This window comes from Sus scrofa, chromosome 9 (genome assembly GCF_054392235.1).
Source record: "Sus scrofa isolate SSC_HxYL_T2T_F1_AM1 chromosome 9, Sscrofa_HxYL_maternal_Yorkshire_Landrace_v2.0, whole genome shotgun sequence".
Classification (NCBI taxonomy): domain Eukaryota; kingdom Metazoa; phylum Chordata; class Mammalia; order Artiodactyla; family Suidae; genus Sus; species Sus scrofa.
The window spans coordinates 98,154,357-98,170,850 of record NC_139391.1 but is presented as its reverse complement, the minus strand read 5'-3'; the positions used below and the strand labels follow the sequence as shown (position 1 = coordinate 98,170,850).

Here is a 16,494-nt window from a genome sequence, read left to right as displayed (position 1 = left end):
AACATGAGCAAGAATGAGATGAAGGAAATCAGGAAGCATGGATGATAAGTTGAATGAGGCAGTTCTCTCAAGGTGGAGAGAAGGGATTTGAGAGAGATTTTGGGGGTATAACCAGTAAGATTTACTGATGGATTGCTGATTCCGATAGAGGCATTTACTGGGTTGGAGAAAATTAGGGGAGAAATGGGTTTGGGGTTAGGGTAGACTCCACAAATTTGTTTTGGACATAGTGGTTGACATTTCTGCTAATACAGGCATTTGTTGTATTTATGTACAAGAGAATGTATCAGGAAGTTCAGCAAAGAGGTCAGAGCCAAGGTGTATACGTACGTTTATGAGTCATTACTGTGTATACACCCAAAATTGTTGTCAATTGTAATACATGGAAATTCTCTGGACAGAATTTTTTTTATTCATTGTTAAGCCTGAAAATATGTGACTTGGAGAAAATTGGTTTATTTTTGAAATAGCATTTTATTTTAAATGTACTTCATGCTCATTGTAAAAAATTTGTTAAGATATAGCAAAAATTATTAAAAGTTAACATTTCTATTACAGAATAAACTGTTATCTTTTTAATCTATAGTGTATATAGGTTATGTGTGTATAAATTTTTATAAATTGAGATCATATTTTAAATATTTTAGTGCCATATTTTTAAATTGCATTCTCTATTTTTCAAGCATTTCCCAATGTCATTAAATATGCTGGATAGTTGGTTAAATAATGACTAGTCTTATGGATTTCCATAATTTAACCATTTCTCTATTATTCCTAATTTTTCTTTATTTCTTTTATGAATTGGACATATAGGAAAGATTGTTCTTGCTGTAATTTAAAAAGATAACTGAATTTTTAAAAAATTTAACGTGAGTAGAAATTGTTAATCTTTGCAAAGAAATATTTAGATGCTAAATATTTGAGAATTATATGCACAGTGTAGCTAGAAAATGCCTAGTGATTGTCAATCATTAGGTGAAAACAAGGCAGGACTCGGTGTAGGTTCCTGTATATCTTTCAGTAAATATAAACCAAACCGTTTCATCATTACTGGGCCAGATATGACCCACATAAACATGGGCCAAAACGTGTTTTTATTTCATTCTGCTTAATCTAAAATGTATGTCAAAGATGTGTACTTTACTGTCTTTTAGTAATAGAAAAATTGCATGGTCATCCACAAAGCTTTATTTTACACAACATTTTGGTTTTAACTTGAACATGAAGCATGTTTTGCTGTAGAAAGTTCATGTATCTGGAAAGGGGACAGCTAATTCCAAGAGAGTTGGTGGCTAGGTTTCTGCTCCCCAGAAGCCAGGCTTCTGTCCTATTGATTTCAGCTTCCTGGGGCCACTTGTATCATCAGCCAGTTAGGGGATTTCTTCACCAGGAAGAGCTAGAAAGGACACGGTGGTGGATGGCATGTCTTAGTTTCAAGAATTTGCCTTTGGCTTTTCTAGAAACAGCCTTTCTCTCCTTTTATCCCTCTTTCTCTATTTTATTATTAAATTTTCTTCAAGCACTATCAAGCATGACATTCTTCTTTAAAAATAGTTCAAGTTTCACTGCAGTGTGAATTCATACTCTAACTCATTCTCTTTGGGGCATATTAGGAAAGTCTTATTCAGGAAAAGATAGGTTTGTTTAACCCAGTAAGACCTGACTCCAGAGCACTCTTGAGCTCTGGCTAGTTTTTTGTTGTTCCCTTTCATCCTTAGGCTCTAGTCATTCTAGTCATGTGGTAAATTAGCTTTTCTTAGCATTACATATAAATATGGCTTTACTATCTATTTTGCCAGGTTACATTTACCTAATGTGAGCAGGAAATCCTGTACGTATTTCATCTATTTCCTATGTGAACAGCGGGGATAAAGGCCATGGCTCTATTCACCACCACCACTCAGAGCTTTTTCTGTTGATTTTTGCATTGTATGTAACCATGTATTCTTTGTGCTTCACAGATTTCTTGTGTCCTGTACAGCCTGGAAATCATGTCCGGAAACTGATGCAGAAAAGCTAGTTCAGCAGGTTTTTTGTGCTTTCCATGATATGATGCAGCTGATGAACATTGCTAAGCTTTAGAGACTAATCATTTACTAAGCATTTAGCAAAATATGTCATGAAACTAGGTGCTGGGAGTGGGTTGGTGAAATATATAGGAATATTGAGTGAAGGAAACTTGTTAAATGTAGAAATTAGTAGAATCATGCTCTCTAAATTTATCCTGACATAGAAAATAGAAATATTTTTAACTTCCTCTCTTGCAGCAGCAATGCAAATTATGATGGGACTATGGAACTATGCAGAGTTTAAGCCTCAACAATGCAAATCTATCAATTTTAACAATGCAGATCTTACTCTCTTAAATACAGTTGTTGGTACCTGTATAGGCAGTAAGTCTTCTTTTTGAACATCATCATAGGGTCTGTCTTTCAAGCACTTTAAATTTTCTAGTTGCCAAAGGATATGAAATCCATGATTGGATGCTAATTTCCCTGAAATGATTGATTCTATAGGGGTACAAGCCCATGTTCCGGAAAGACCACTACAATTTATTCTAGAAAGAGTTTGTGTTGGACAGGCAGAAGAATTAGGTTGTAGTTAGGAGGTTTATATCCTCTGACACACACAAAAAACCCTAACAAAATTTATTATAGTATGTTGTTATAGTTTTGTGAGTATAAAATTAAAGCACTTATATTTAAAGTCAGTGACTTTAAAAGAACTAAGTATGAAATCAGATTCTCAGGATTTTTTTCCTTTGTTCAATTTTGTAGTTTCTACTCAATGAAAATAAAATTCTCAGAATCACATATCTTCTTGTTTTGTGTCTAAGTGATTGATTCCTGTTTGACCCTCTGCTTTCTGATCACTTATGTGATCACCCAAAACTTACTGTCGCTTATAATGGTGGATCATCTCTCACCATTGTGTCTGCCGGTTGTGCCTATTTGGATGGTTCTGCTGCTGTCTTGCCTGAGTTAGTGATGCAAATGCCGTTACCAGGATTCTGGCTGAGGCTAGGAAGTCTCAGGTGGCCTCACCCACTGCCCGGTGGCTGGCACACACTATGTGGTCGCTGATCATTTGGCACTCTAACGTGGACTCTATTTGGTGCCAGGAATGTTCCAATAGGGAAAGGCAGAAGTTGCAAGGTCTCTTAAGGCCTAGGCTCTGAAGTCATGTTCAGGTCTCACTATGTCTGTTCTGCATTCTTTTGGCTAGGAGGAGGAAAAGGTTTTTGGTTTTTTTTGTTTTTTTTTCTTTTCATCTTTTTTTTTAGGGCTGAACTCAAGGCATATGGAGGTTCCCTGGCTAGGGGTCGAATCAGAGCTGTAGCTGCTGGACTACACCATGGCAATGCCGGATCCTTAACCCACTAAGCGAGGCCAGGGATTGAACCTGCATCATCGAGGGTACTAGTCAGATTTGTTTCTGCTGAGCCATGATGGGAACTCCTGGAAAAGATTTTATCTCATAGAGCAGCAGCAGATAATTTTGTAAATTACTTTGTTTTTTGTGTATGTGGGTTTTTTTTTTTTTCTTTTCTTTTTCTTTTTTTTGGCCATGCCCTGAACCAGAGATCAAACCCACACCATAGCAGTAGCAAGGCTGGATCCTTAACCCCCTGAGCCACCAGGGAATAGCTATAAATGACTTGGTAAATGTAAATGAGTGGGCACAAGAGGGCATGGTTTTGAGGGGCCATTTTGCAGGATTCTACCACAAACATTACAATATGTCTCGTGCACTGGTTGTATATGTCTTTTTGTGGCTAATCATATGTTCTGATTTTGATAAGTCTGGTTTATTATTTCTTTGTGAAAACACTAGGAGTTGGCTTCTATGGCATTTGATATATCATTAACAGTTAATATAGACTAGGAAGATGATACCTGAACTAGGACCTTCTTATTAGTACAGTTGTTGACTAGATTGCCAGGCCACTTAGAATCATTTGTTGTTTTTAAACAATACCTAAAGAATTGTGTATCTTAGAAGCTGACCACTTCTCACAGAGAAACCTCTTTGTACTGATACTTTAACATGTTTCTCTAATTTGTCTGAAGTTGAGTTGACTGGAATGCTTTTTACAAAGAGATTCCTGGGCCTTACCCATACCTATTGAGTCATAATTTCCAGGGGCAAATGTGACATGATCCTTATCAGGCAACTGTGAGAATAAGTGAACAAGAATTGGTTGAATTTTCCCCTTGAGTCACCGGGGTAACATACCCTTTGCCCCACTTTTTTCTTGGTTAAATGAAATTCAGTCTACTGTTATACATAGTTATATTTGAAAAATTCCTTGTGGCTTATTACATATACAAGACCTGATGTGAATAGATAACATAGCTAAATGACCTGTCACAGCAATGAGAATTGCTATTGCTGCAGTAAAGGAAAAAACATTTCAGAGTGGTTAGCTTCCAAGGGCTGCCTAGAATATTTTTTGGCCTAAAAATACTTCTAGGAAAATATATTCTAGGAAAATAAGATTATTTGTAAAAAGTAATGCAGTTGCTTTAGAAACAGCATTTTATTGATGTTTCCTTCCAGTGTTTTATATTGCACTGAGATAATATGTACAGTTTTTACTCATGCATTTTAAACATTCTAAAAAATGTGCCTTTTTCTTGCTTTAGATGGGACAAATGTTGCCTGCAGTTAGCTTGTCTAAGGACAATTCTATTTTCTCTTGGACTCTGGTGATAAAGCTGGGAATATATTTCTTTTTTAAAAACCTCAATTCCCTAATAGAATAATTTGAAATTTTACCAAGGGTGAGAGTAGGCTATTGAACAATGTATTTTTCCTTTGTAACAAGGACAATTGTTCCCAAACTACCCTGTAATCTACTCAGCTAATTGGGACCATAAGAATTTCCCCTTGTCCGTGACTTCTTCTAATTCTAGTTTTATATACCTAAAGTTTTCTCTTTACTTTCTCCACAGTATTTTTATTGACATATAGTTGATTTACAATGTTTCATGTGTACAACAAAATGATTCAGTTATACATATGCATATATTCTTTTTCAGATTCTTTTCTATTATAGATTATTACAAGATACTGAGGAGTTCCCTTGGTGGCGCAGTGGTTAACGAATCCAACTGGGAACCATGAGGTTGCAGGTTCGATTCCTGGCCTTGCTCAGTGGGTTAAGGATCTGGCATTGCCATGAGCTGTGGTGTAGGTCACAGACACAGCTTGGATCCCACGTTTCTGTGGCTGTGGCGTAGGCTGGCGGCTACAGCTCCAATTCGATCCCTAGCCTGGGAACCTATGCCGCGGGAGCAGTCCTAGAAAAGGCAAAAAAACAACAAACAAACAAAAAAAGATACTGAGTATCGTTCCCTGTGTTACACAGTAGATGGTTGTTGGTTTTCTGTTTTATTTATAGTAGTGTATATCTGTTAATCCCAAATTTATCCCTCCTTCCCTTTCCCCTTTGGTAACCATAGGTTTGAATTTGTGAGTCAGTTTTTATAGTCCTTTTATATATTTTAGATTCCACATATAAGGGATATCGCATGATAATTGTCTTCCTCTGACTTATCTAGTATGATAATCTGTGGGTCCATCCATGTTGCTGCAAATGGTGCTATTTCATTCTTTTTCATGGTGGAGTAATATTCCTCCATGTTTTTGATAACTCAGAACTAGGCTGTTTTCATACTTCATCAAGCTAGGTGTCACTTGTAACTCCTAAATTTCAAATGCTTGTTTGTAACAGCAAACCCCAAGTTGGATATTCTGCCTTGATCTGGAATACAATATACCTATATTTTATGGTGACTTAGAAACTTCTTACATAAGTCACCAAAAGTTGTAGAATGATTGGAATTTATTTTGAAGATACACTATAACAGGAGTTCATCAGTTTGGTGTCCCAGCCTGGATGCTGACCATGGAGAAATAGATGCCTTTCTGTGCCAGTAGCTGTTGGTGTGTGCCATGCTCCTGGACTTTGCCGTTCTGAATCACCACGATCAAGTCTGCGTTCTGGATGGTGGACAGGCGGTGAGCGATCACGATGCAGGTGCGGCCTTCTCTGGCTTTGTCCAGGGCTTCTTGGACAATCTATTGATAAAACAGAAGCCTTATCTTAAAAATTGTGGAAATATGTTTTAACAGTAAAGGAAATCTAAATATTTTACCATCCATACAAAAGAAAATTACCTTTCATTTCATATCCCTTTGAATCTTTGGCTTTATGCATGTGTTTTTACATATTTAATATTGCATAGTTATGTTCTTTATAATAAAAGCAGATTCTCACACTAAATCTTGACAAGTCTATAAATTTTATAGCTAGTCACAAATGGTTTAAACTTTACTTTTATTGAGTATTTTATTTCCCAGCTTTTCCATTATTAAACATTTTCACCATGTTATTTCATTTGAATGCTTTATTTTTTTGTTTATAAAAGTAGTATGTGGTAATTTTAGAAAATTTGGAATATTCTGGAAGAAATGAAATGAAAATACTCTACCTCAAAATAACCACTATTACATTTGTTTACTTTTTTCCTGTGCTTACCTTTAAAAAATTTTTATTGAAATATAACTGACTCACAATGTGTTTCAAATGTACAGCAAAGTGATTAGGCTATACATTTTTATATATACATAATACTTTTTTATACTCTTTTCCAGTATAGATCATACTGGATACTGAGTGTAGTTTCTTATTGAGCGTAAGAAAATTACTCAATAGGAAACTGTACTTAATAGTATAGTATAGGAAACTATAATCAATAGTTGGTTTATCTATTTGGTTCTCTATTTTGTATATACTAGTGTGTACATTTTAATCCCGCACTCCTAATTCATCCCCCTCATCCCCTTTGGTACCCATAAATTTTCTATGTCTGAGTCTATTTCCGTTTTGTAAATGAGTTCATTTGTATCATTTTTTTATATATCACATCTAAGTGATATCATATATTTTTCTTTTCCTGACTTAATTCACTTAGTATGGTAATCTCTAGGTCCATCCATCTTGCTGCAAATGGCATTATTTCATTCTTTTTCTGACTGAGTAATATTCCATTGTGTACATATACCACATCTTTAAAGCTTCATCTGTCAGTGGACACTTAGGTGGTTTCCATGTCTTGGATATTGTAAGTGGAGCTGCTGTGAACATACAGGTGCATGTATCTTTTCAAATTATAGTTTTGTCTAGATGTGTGCCCAGGAGTGGGATTGCTGAATCAAATGCAAGTTCTGTTTTTAGTTTTTTAAGGAACCGCCATACTGTCCTCCATAGTGGTCACACCAATTTACATTTTTATCAGCAGTGTAGGAGGGTTCCTTTTTCTCCACACCCTCTCCAGCATTTCTTATCTGTAGACTTTGATGATGGCCATTCTGACTGGTTCGAGGTGATACCTCATTGTAGTTTTCATTTGCATTTCTCTAATGATTAGCATTGTTAAACAACTTTTCACATGCCTGTTGGCCATCTGTATGTCATCCTTGGAGATATGTCTGTGTAGATCTTCTGCACATTTTCTGACTGGATTGTGTGGGTTTTTTTGATACTGAGCTGTATGAGCTATTTGTGTGCTTACCTATTATTTTCATGGTTGATCACACAAAAACATCTGTTTTAGAAATTAAATGGAGCATGAGGTTGGAGGCCATACCTTTTCACTTTCAGTGTCCAGAGCCGATGTAGCTTCATCCAGCAGTAGGATTCGGGGTTGCCTGATGAGGGCGCGGGCAATAGCAATCCTCTGTTTTTGACCTCCTGAAAGCTGAGTCCCCTTATCTCCCACTCTTGTTTCATATTTCTGCAAGTTAGCCATTACTAAAGTTAATAAACATCTAACTCAGAAAAATCCTAACAGTATATTGAATAAACTTTTAGTTCTTAACGTTTGACAGTCAGTTCTACTTGTAAAAAAGTCTTAGACGGTTCTACTTGTAAAAAAAAAAAAACTTAGAATCAAGAAAGTGTCTTTAATAATTACCAAGTTGCCCATTTAATTTTTTTAACAATACATTCCTTTTTAAAATCAAACTAGAAAAATGAATGACCTTAGTTCTCAATGGTATTCTGCAACAAATTCTCCAATTCCCACCATTATCAAAATGTCACTTGACCTGCTGTCACTGGAGTCCTGAAATGGTTACAAGTTACTGTTTAAGGTTTAACATTTTTAACTTTAAAATAGTCACATGACCCACATAGAGCCTAGTTTATTCTTTTTCAAACTCATTCATTCACTTAAACATTTACTGACTCCTATAATGCCACAACTGTGGGAAGTATAAAAATGAATTTGCCTTTTTCTTACCCTTAAGGGATTTATTATCTAAAGAGAAAAAAGTAACAATATACAGTCAAGGAAGTACTGAATGGGTTGTTATGTAACATGCTATGAAAGATCAGAAGAGGGACATAGCAATTATGGAGATAAGGTGGGAAAAGAAGGAAAAGGGGAGCTCAAATGCGAAGATTCTTTTGTGGAGAAGGTGGTAAGCTGCATATTGAGAGACCAGTCTAGGCTGCAAAAGCACAGAATGAATAAAGGCATAAACTGAGTGGGCTCACTCTGGAGTGAACTGAACTCAGTGTATATCATATACATTCAACATCATGTGAACTAATGACCTGGAAAGTCCAATGTCAAATCAAAAGCTGAAGCTTCAAAGTTTTTCTGTTCACTGTCAAATCCATTACTTGACTGAAGTCAAAGACTATGTGTTAAGAGTTGCTAACGCTCACTAACATGGAGAGTTTAGAATCTTATTTGAGTATGATTTCAAATTATAGCAGAATATGACAGTAAAAATAAGCTCCTCTTCAGCTTAATCCAGTGCAACTGCAGATGCTAGGTGAGGGCCACAGAATAAATAATCCCTGCCATCACTTTTAGGGCTCTCAAGTCATCTTCCAGGACTACTCATGTTTACTAGTCACTGAGAAAATCATTAAACCCTTACTTTAGTTTTCAAATTCATATTGACTTCACTGCAATCTAGCTACAGTCAGAACAGCTACAAGAAGGTAATAGGGAGTGTTGGGTACCATGGAAATTGGGGAGTACAGGTGCTCTTCAAAAATAAAATGAAACATTGAACAACCTTATACCAAAATTAAAATGGAGCATAAACTTAAATGTAAAATGTAAAACTAAAATTTTTAGCGGGGGGAGGATTAAGATGTCATGCTCACCTTCTCCCAAAAACACATCTACATGTAGAACAATTTGCACAGAACATATACTGAACACTGGCAGAAGAAAAACCTAGAACAGTAAGAAACCCTCTACATAACTGGGTAGAACAAAATAAAAAGAGGAAAGGAATCAGGCCGGGACTAGCATTCATGAGAGGAAGCCGTGAAAGAGAAAAGGTGCTCGTACCCTGGGAAGCCGCCTAACAGAGGGGGACATCAGTCAAGATGAGGGACCTCAATGTCACCAAGAAAAGGGCAGCAGCTGGACTGAGGAGAACAAAGCAGAGTGAGAGCTGCACAGATCATCTGTACCACTGCCCCAGACACCACAGCCTGAGACACTCAGGCAGAGGCTGGGTGCTGAAACTCAGGCTCTGGAGGTCAGTTCCAGGAGAGGACTAGGGTTGGCTGTGTGGAGACAGCCTAAGGGGGTAAGGGGTGGTGTGCCATGGGCTGGGGAGGAGAACGCCACACCCAAGGAAAGCTTGGAAGAGGTCTAGGCCTGCAGGAGAAGTAAGGCACCACTGCTGAGGAGGGCAAGAGGAGGAGGGACAGATGGCCAAATGAATTTCCCTGTGCACACGTGGGCTTTCAGCAGGGTACCCCTGGCACAGGCTACAGGTGGTGCGAGGCCACTTGCTCAGACTGTGGGAGACTGGGCACCTCTTATGTGGGCTAAGGGCAGCTGGGAGCTAAGTGAGATGTGGTGAATCTTGCTTGATCTATGGGTGCTGGGGACAAACCACAGCAATCATCTCAGAAACCAGAGGGAGTTGTGGCCTGCCACCACTACAGGTCTGTGAACCAGATCCACCTGTGGCCCTAGTCACCCCAGAGGTCGGCAAAAAAGAGGGCACTGCAACCGAGCACCACCTGTTGTTGCCGTCACTCCCCTGGGAACACACCCACCCTGCCGCTGCCACTGCCAAACACTCTGAGCAGCACCCACATGCTCGATCATTGTCACTTCCCAGGACCCTGCAACTATGAGCAGCCTGTGCAGCACTTCCTGCATGGGCTAAGCAGGACAGGGTGCTTCTTGCATGGTCTACAGGTGGAGGGGGCAAACCACTGCAGTTATCTCTGACTCCAGAGGTGGGCATGGCCTGCCATCACTAGGGGTCTTTGAATAGGCACTACTTGCAGCCCCAGTCACCTCAGAGGGCAGCAAAGAGGAGGGCACTGCAACCGAACATCACCTTTTATTGCTCTCACTCCCTTGGGACCTCACACACCCTGCCACTGCCACTGCTAAGTGCTCTGGGCACTTCCTAAATCTGCTTAAGGCTCATTACCACTTCCAAGGCCCCTACAACTAGCAGTAGCCTGTGCCACCTTTCTGCAGGTCCTTGCCACTGTTAAGAGCCCAGCAACCCCACACTGACTACTAGCCCTACCCACTGCCTCCTTCTCCCTGGAAACACACTCAGCACCCTGGGCATAACAGCTGGTTCACAGTGAAAAAAGAGACAGCGAATATCCAAACTCCCATGCCAAAAATAAATAGTAACCCCCCACAAAATACACAGGGGTGCTCTTGCATAGAAATAGCCCTCCAAGACTACAGCTTGGTTTCCCTGAACTCACATAAAAAGAAAAATATAGGCAAGATGAAGAAGCTCAGGAATCATGCCCAGTTAAAACAACCGGAGCATTCTGCTGAAGGAGCAAACAATGAAACAGACCTCTGCAGTCTAATAGACACTGAGTTTGAAAAGGAGACAGTGAAAATACCAAAGGAATTAAGGATGAATATGAGGGAATTAAGAGCGGATATAAAGAGTAATGCAGATTACTTTAGAAAGGAATTAGAAAATATATGGACAAACCAAGAAAAATTAGAAAACTCATTTGCAGAGATGCTAACTGAGCTCAAGGCACTAAAGAGCAGAATGAATAATGCAGAGGAATGAATTAGTGATTAGGAAGACAGAATAATGGAAATCACCCAATCAGGACAACAGATAGAAAACCAAATGAAAAAACATGAAAGCATTATAAGAGATCTATGTGATAATATAAAGCAGGCCAATCTACACATAATAGGTATTCCAGAAGGAGAATAAAAAGAAACGAGGATTGAAAATATCTTTGAAGAAATTATGTCTGAAAACTTTCCAAATCTAAAGAAAACATATCAGGATACTGGAAGCACAGAGGGCCCCAAACAAGTTGAACCCAAACAGGCCCACACCAAGAAATATTATAATAAAAATGGCAAAAGTTGGAGTTCCTGTCATGGCTCAGCAGTTAGTGAACCCAACTAGCATCCATGAGGATGTGGGTTCGATCCCTGGCCTCACTTAGTGGGTTAAGGATCCAGCATTGACATGAGCTGTGGTGTAGGTCACAGATTCGGCTCGGAGTCCACATTGCTGTGGCTGTGGTGTAGGCCAGCAGCTGCAGCTCTGATTTGACCCCTGGCCTGGGTAGCTCCATATGCCATGGGTGCAGCCCTAAAACAAAAAGACCAAAAAAAAAAAAAAAAAAAAAAAAGGCAAAAGTTAAAGAGAGGATTCTAAAGGCAGCAAGAGAAAAACAAAACGTTAATTATGAGGGAACCCTCATAAGGTCATCAGCTGATTTCTCTACAGAAACACTACAGGCCAGAAGAGAGTAGCAAGTGAAACTACAAATCAACCACAGGAAAAGAATGAGAAAAACTAACTACATGCTACTTAAAAAACCAATGGATCAATGAGGAAATCAAATAGGAAATTAAAAAATACCTCGAAACAAATGATAATGAAAACATAACATTCAAACTCTCTGGGATGCCGCAAAAGCAGTGCTTAGAGGAAAATTCATAGTGATACAGGCCTTCCTCAAAAAAGAAGAAAATCTCAAATTGACAACTTAACCCAACATCTAAATGAATTAGAAAAACAAGAACAAAACCTAAAGTCAGCAGAAGGACGTCATAAATATCAGAGATCTTTAAATCTTTAAATCAATAAAACAGAGATTAAAAAAACAATAGAAAAAAAAATCAATCAAACCAAGAGCTGGTTCTCTGAAAACATAAGCAAAATTGACAAACCTCTGGCCAGACTCACTAAGAAGAGGTGAGAAAAAAATCCAAATAAACAAAATAAGATATGTAAAAGGAGAAATCTCAAAGGATACTGCAGATATATATTAAAAAAAAAAACAAGAGAACACTATGAATAATTATATGCCAACAAATTTGATGACCTAGAAGAAATGGACAACTTTCTAGATACTTACAGCCCACCAAAACTGAGTCAAGAAGAAATAGATCAACTGAACAGACTCATCACTAGAAATGAAAATGACTATGTAATGAAAACACTGCCTACAGCACCATGGAGATCAGTATGGAGATACCTTATAAACCTATATATAGAACTACCATATGACCCCGCAATCCCACTCTTGGGCATATATATGGACAAAACTTTCCTTAAAAAAGACACATGCACCCACATGTTCATTGCAGCTCTATTCACAATAGCCAAGACATGGAAACAACCCAAATGTCTATTGACAGATGATTGGATTAGGAAGATATGGTGGATATATACACAATGGAATACTACTCAGCCATAAAAAAGAATGAAATAATGCCATTTGCAGCAACATGGATGGAACTAGAGACTCTCATCTTGAGTGAAGTAAGTCAGAAAGAGAAAGACAAATACTATATGATATCACTTATATCTGGCATCTAATATATGGCACAAATAAACCTTCCCACAGAAAAGAAAATCATGGACTTGGAGAATAGACTTGTGGTTGCCGAGGGGGAGGGGGAGGGAGTGGGGTAGGTGGGAGCTTGGAGTTAATAGATGCAAACTATTGCCTTTGGAATGGATTAGCAATGAGATCCTGCTGTGCAGCACTGAGAACTATGTCAAGTCACTTATGATGGAGCATGATAATGTGCGAAAATAGAATGTGTACATGTATGTATAACTGGGTCACCATGCTGTACAGTAGGAAAAAAACTGCATTGGGGAAATAACTATTAAAAAATAATAATAGTAGTAAAATGAAAAATAAACACACACACACACACAAACCACTTCCTACAAACAAGAGTACAGGACCAGATGGCTTCACAGGTGAATTCTACCAAACATACAAAGAGGAACTTATACCCATCCTTCTTAAACTTTTCTAAAAGACTGAAGGAAAAGAACACTCCCAAAGACATTCTATGGAGCCACCATCACTCTAATACTAAAACCAGACAAAGATACCACCAAAAAAGAAAACCACAGGCCAATATCTTTGATGAATATATACACAAAAATTCTCAACAAAATTTCAGCCAGCAACATATAATAATGACCATACACTTGGAGTTCCTGTAATGGCTCAGCAGTTAACGAACGCAGCTGGCATCCATGAGGATGCGGGTTTGATCCCGGGCCTTGCTCAGTGGGTTAAGGATCTAATATTGCCATGAGCTGTGTAGGTCTCAGACATGACTCAGATCTAGCATTGCTGTGGCTGTGGTATAGGCCTGCAGCTACAGCTCCAACTGGACCCCTAGCCTGGGAACCTCCATGTGCTGCAGGTGTAGCCCTAAAAAGACACAAAGACAAAAAGTCAAAACAACAACAACAACAACAACAAAAGATCAGACATCACAACCAAGTGGGATTCATCCCAGGTTCACAAGTATGGTTCATCATACACCACATTAACAAAAGAAAAGTAAAAAACTACATGATCCTCTCAATAGGTGCAGAAAAAGCATTTGACAAAGTCCAACGTCCATTCATGATCAAAACTCTTACCAAAGTAGGTATAGAGGGAACATACCTTAACATAATAAAAGCCATTTATGACAAACCCGCAAAAAATATAATACTCAATGGAGAAAAGCTGAAAGACTTCCCAATAAATCTGGAACACGACAAGGATGCCCACTCTCACCACTTTTATTCAACATAGTATTGGAAGTCCTAGCCACAGCAAACAAAAGAAATAAAAGATATCCAAACAAAAGAAATAAAAGGTATCCAAACTGTCACTCTATGCAGATGACCTGATATTATATATAGAAAACCCTAAGGACTCCACTGAAAAACTACTCAAACTGAACAACGAATTCAGTGAAGTAGCAGGATATAAGATTAACATTCAGAAATTGGTCACATTTCAGTATACTAACAATGAAATATTACAAAAGGAATATAAAAATACAATACCTTTTGAAACTGCACCCCCAAAATTAAATACCTGGGAATAAACCTGACCAAGGAGGTGAAAGCTTTAGATGCTGAGAACTATAACACTATAAAAAAATGGCAATAGCAAATGCTGGCAAAGATTTAGAAAAACTGTTAGAATGCATACTTGCTGGTGGGAACAAAAAATGGGAAAGCCGCTCTGGCAAACAGTTTAGCAGTTTCTTATAAAATTAAACATGCGGTTATCATATGGCCCAGCAATTGCACTTCTGGGCATTTATCCTAGAGAAATAAAAATAGGTTCACACTAAGACCTGTACACAAACATTTATGGCAGCTTTATTCTTCTTAATCGACAAAAACTGGAAACAACCTACATGTGCTTTGAGATGACTAGTCACACAAGCTGTGTCTAGACCATGGATCCTACCCAGCGAGAAAAAGGAATGAACTATAGTTAGAAACAACAGCTTCAGGGAATTGTGCTGAGTGAAAAAGCTAAGCTCACAAGGTTAAACACTGTACGTGTGTTTATATAACATCCTTAAAGTATAAAATTACAGAAATAAGAGAATACTTAGTGACTGCCAGAGGTTGTGGGGAGTCAGGGCGGGAAGGCGTGGTGTATGGTTTTAAAAGCATATGAGGGATCTTTGAGGTGATGAAAACATTCCATATCTTTACTGTGGTACTGGACACATGACTCTACTTACGCAATAAAATGGAATAGAACAAAATACACACATACACAAATGCACACAAGTAAAAACAGGGAAATCTAAATAAGATCAGTGGGTAGTATCAAATTAGTACTGTGGTTGTAATTTGTATTAGTTTTGCAAGATGTCATTCATTGAAGGAAACTAGAGAAAGGGTACGTACGATCTCTATTCCTTACACCTCTTGAGAACCTCTAATGATCTCAAATGTTGAATTCACAAAGAAAGCACCACAAGGGATACAGTAAACATGGCTACAGTCAGAATGCAGCCCACGAACACCGGTTTGAGGTGACCTAATATCACCTCATTTGTTTCTGAGGACATTCATATAATATGTGAGGTAGACATGATGACTCATTTTCCCCTTACTGTAAGGAAACCTGGTATCATGGAATTCAGTCTTGTCCAAGGTCACAGTACCAGGTCAGAGCCAAGGACTAGAGTCTAACCTTGGGAACTGCTGGAGGGGGCCAACAGTTGTAGTTGATGCTGATTCCATCCTAGGAAGTCACCGTTTTGACTTACGTGGGGTAAGGTCTCAATGAAGGGGTGGATGTTGGCCTCCTTGGCCGCCCACACAATCTCCTCCAGGGTCACAATGCGGCTGTTGTCCCCGTAGGCGATGTTCTCGGCAATGCTGCAGTCAAACAGGATGGGCTCCTGGGACACGATGCCGAGCTGGGCTCTCAGCCACTGGACATTGAGTTTCTTTGCTTCCTGGCCATCTAGCAGCTGAAACACCAGAGTCCACAAACTATCAGATGGGCTTAAAAACAAAGTAACTTTCTAGACATTAAGTTACTGTCTAGGTTTCCCATTGGGAGGGAGCCACAGCAGTTTGTAAAATCCCAAGCCTCTCGGGCTGTAAGTTTTCACACTACTGGAGGCGGACAGCCAACAGAATGTTTTTTTACAGTAACTAGGTTATTCCCTTCTTGTTCTGCCTGGCAAAACGGTAGCACATTTGGCCCCATCCTTCCATACTACATTCTTTGTTCCTATCTGCCCTCCTCCAAGCAAGTGTACCATCCTCTGCCTTTAGGAAGTAAGTCCTCCGTGTATCTGATGTCACCTTTCAACTCAACTTTCCCTCCACCTCCAGGCACACCAGGGAAACAGCAGATCAGCAGCCTGGCCCCAGGTTCTCAAAGAGCCTTCTCTCCTGTCCTGCCTCTATCTGTCTTTCCCTTGAGAACTACCAGCCTTCAGCTTCCCCCATGTCTCTTTTTGACGCTGAGCACTGAGGGCAAGAGTTCAACAGAAAGCAGACGAGCTCCCAGGGCAATATCTTTATCTTTGGAAGAATAGTTTTGGCGGTGGTGGTTTGGATCATTTTCTGTTTGCTGTAAGCAGGAGGCATGGTGGTTCTAGAGGGGCCTTGTGATAGGATAAGTGAGAATACAGCTTCCAGCAAAGA

General features: G+C 38.9%; 2 protein-coding genes across 2 annotated transcripts in view; one reads left to right on the top strand and one right to left on the bottom strand.

The window, feature by feature from the left end:
- The window catches only part of CROT (carnitine O-octanoyltransferase), a 44,850-nt gene extending 42,037 nt beyond the window's left edge, over positions 1-2,813 (top strand). Inside the window, 1 exon segment of the mRNA NM_001243217.1 lies at positions 1,962-2,813. Within this exon segment, the coding sequence (NP_001230146.1) occupies positions 1,962-2,082 (121 nt within the window). The 3' untranslated portion in view covers positions 2,083-2,813.
- A 2,119-nt stretch (positions 2,814-4,932) lies between these two features.
- The window catches only part of ABCB4 (ATP binding cassette subfamily B member 4), an 88,535-nt gene continuing 76,973 nt past the window's right edge, over positions 4,933-16,494 (bottom strand). The window contains exons 26-28 of the mRNA XM_013989596.3: positions 15,603-15,809; positions 7,656-7,802; positions 4,933-6,084 (exon numbers count right to left, since the gene is read on the bottom strand). Of these exons, the coding sequence (XP_013845050.2) occupies positions 5,881-6,084; positions 7,656-7,802; positions 15,603-15,809 (558 nt within the window). The 3' untranslated portion in view covers positions 4,933-5,880. The remainder of the gene's footprint in view (positions 6,085-7,655; positions 7,803-15,602; positions 15,810-16,494) is intronic.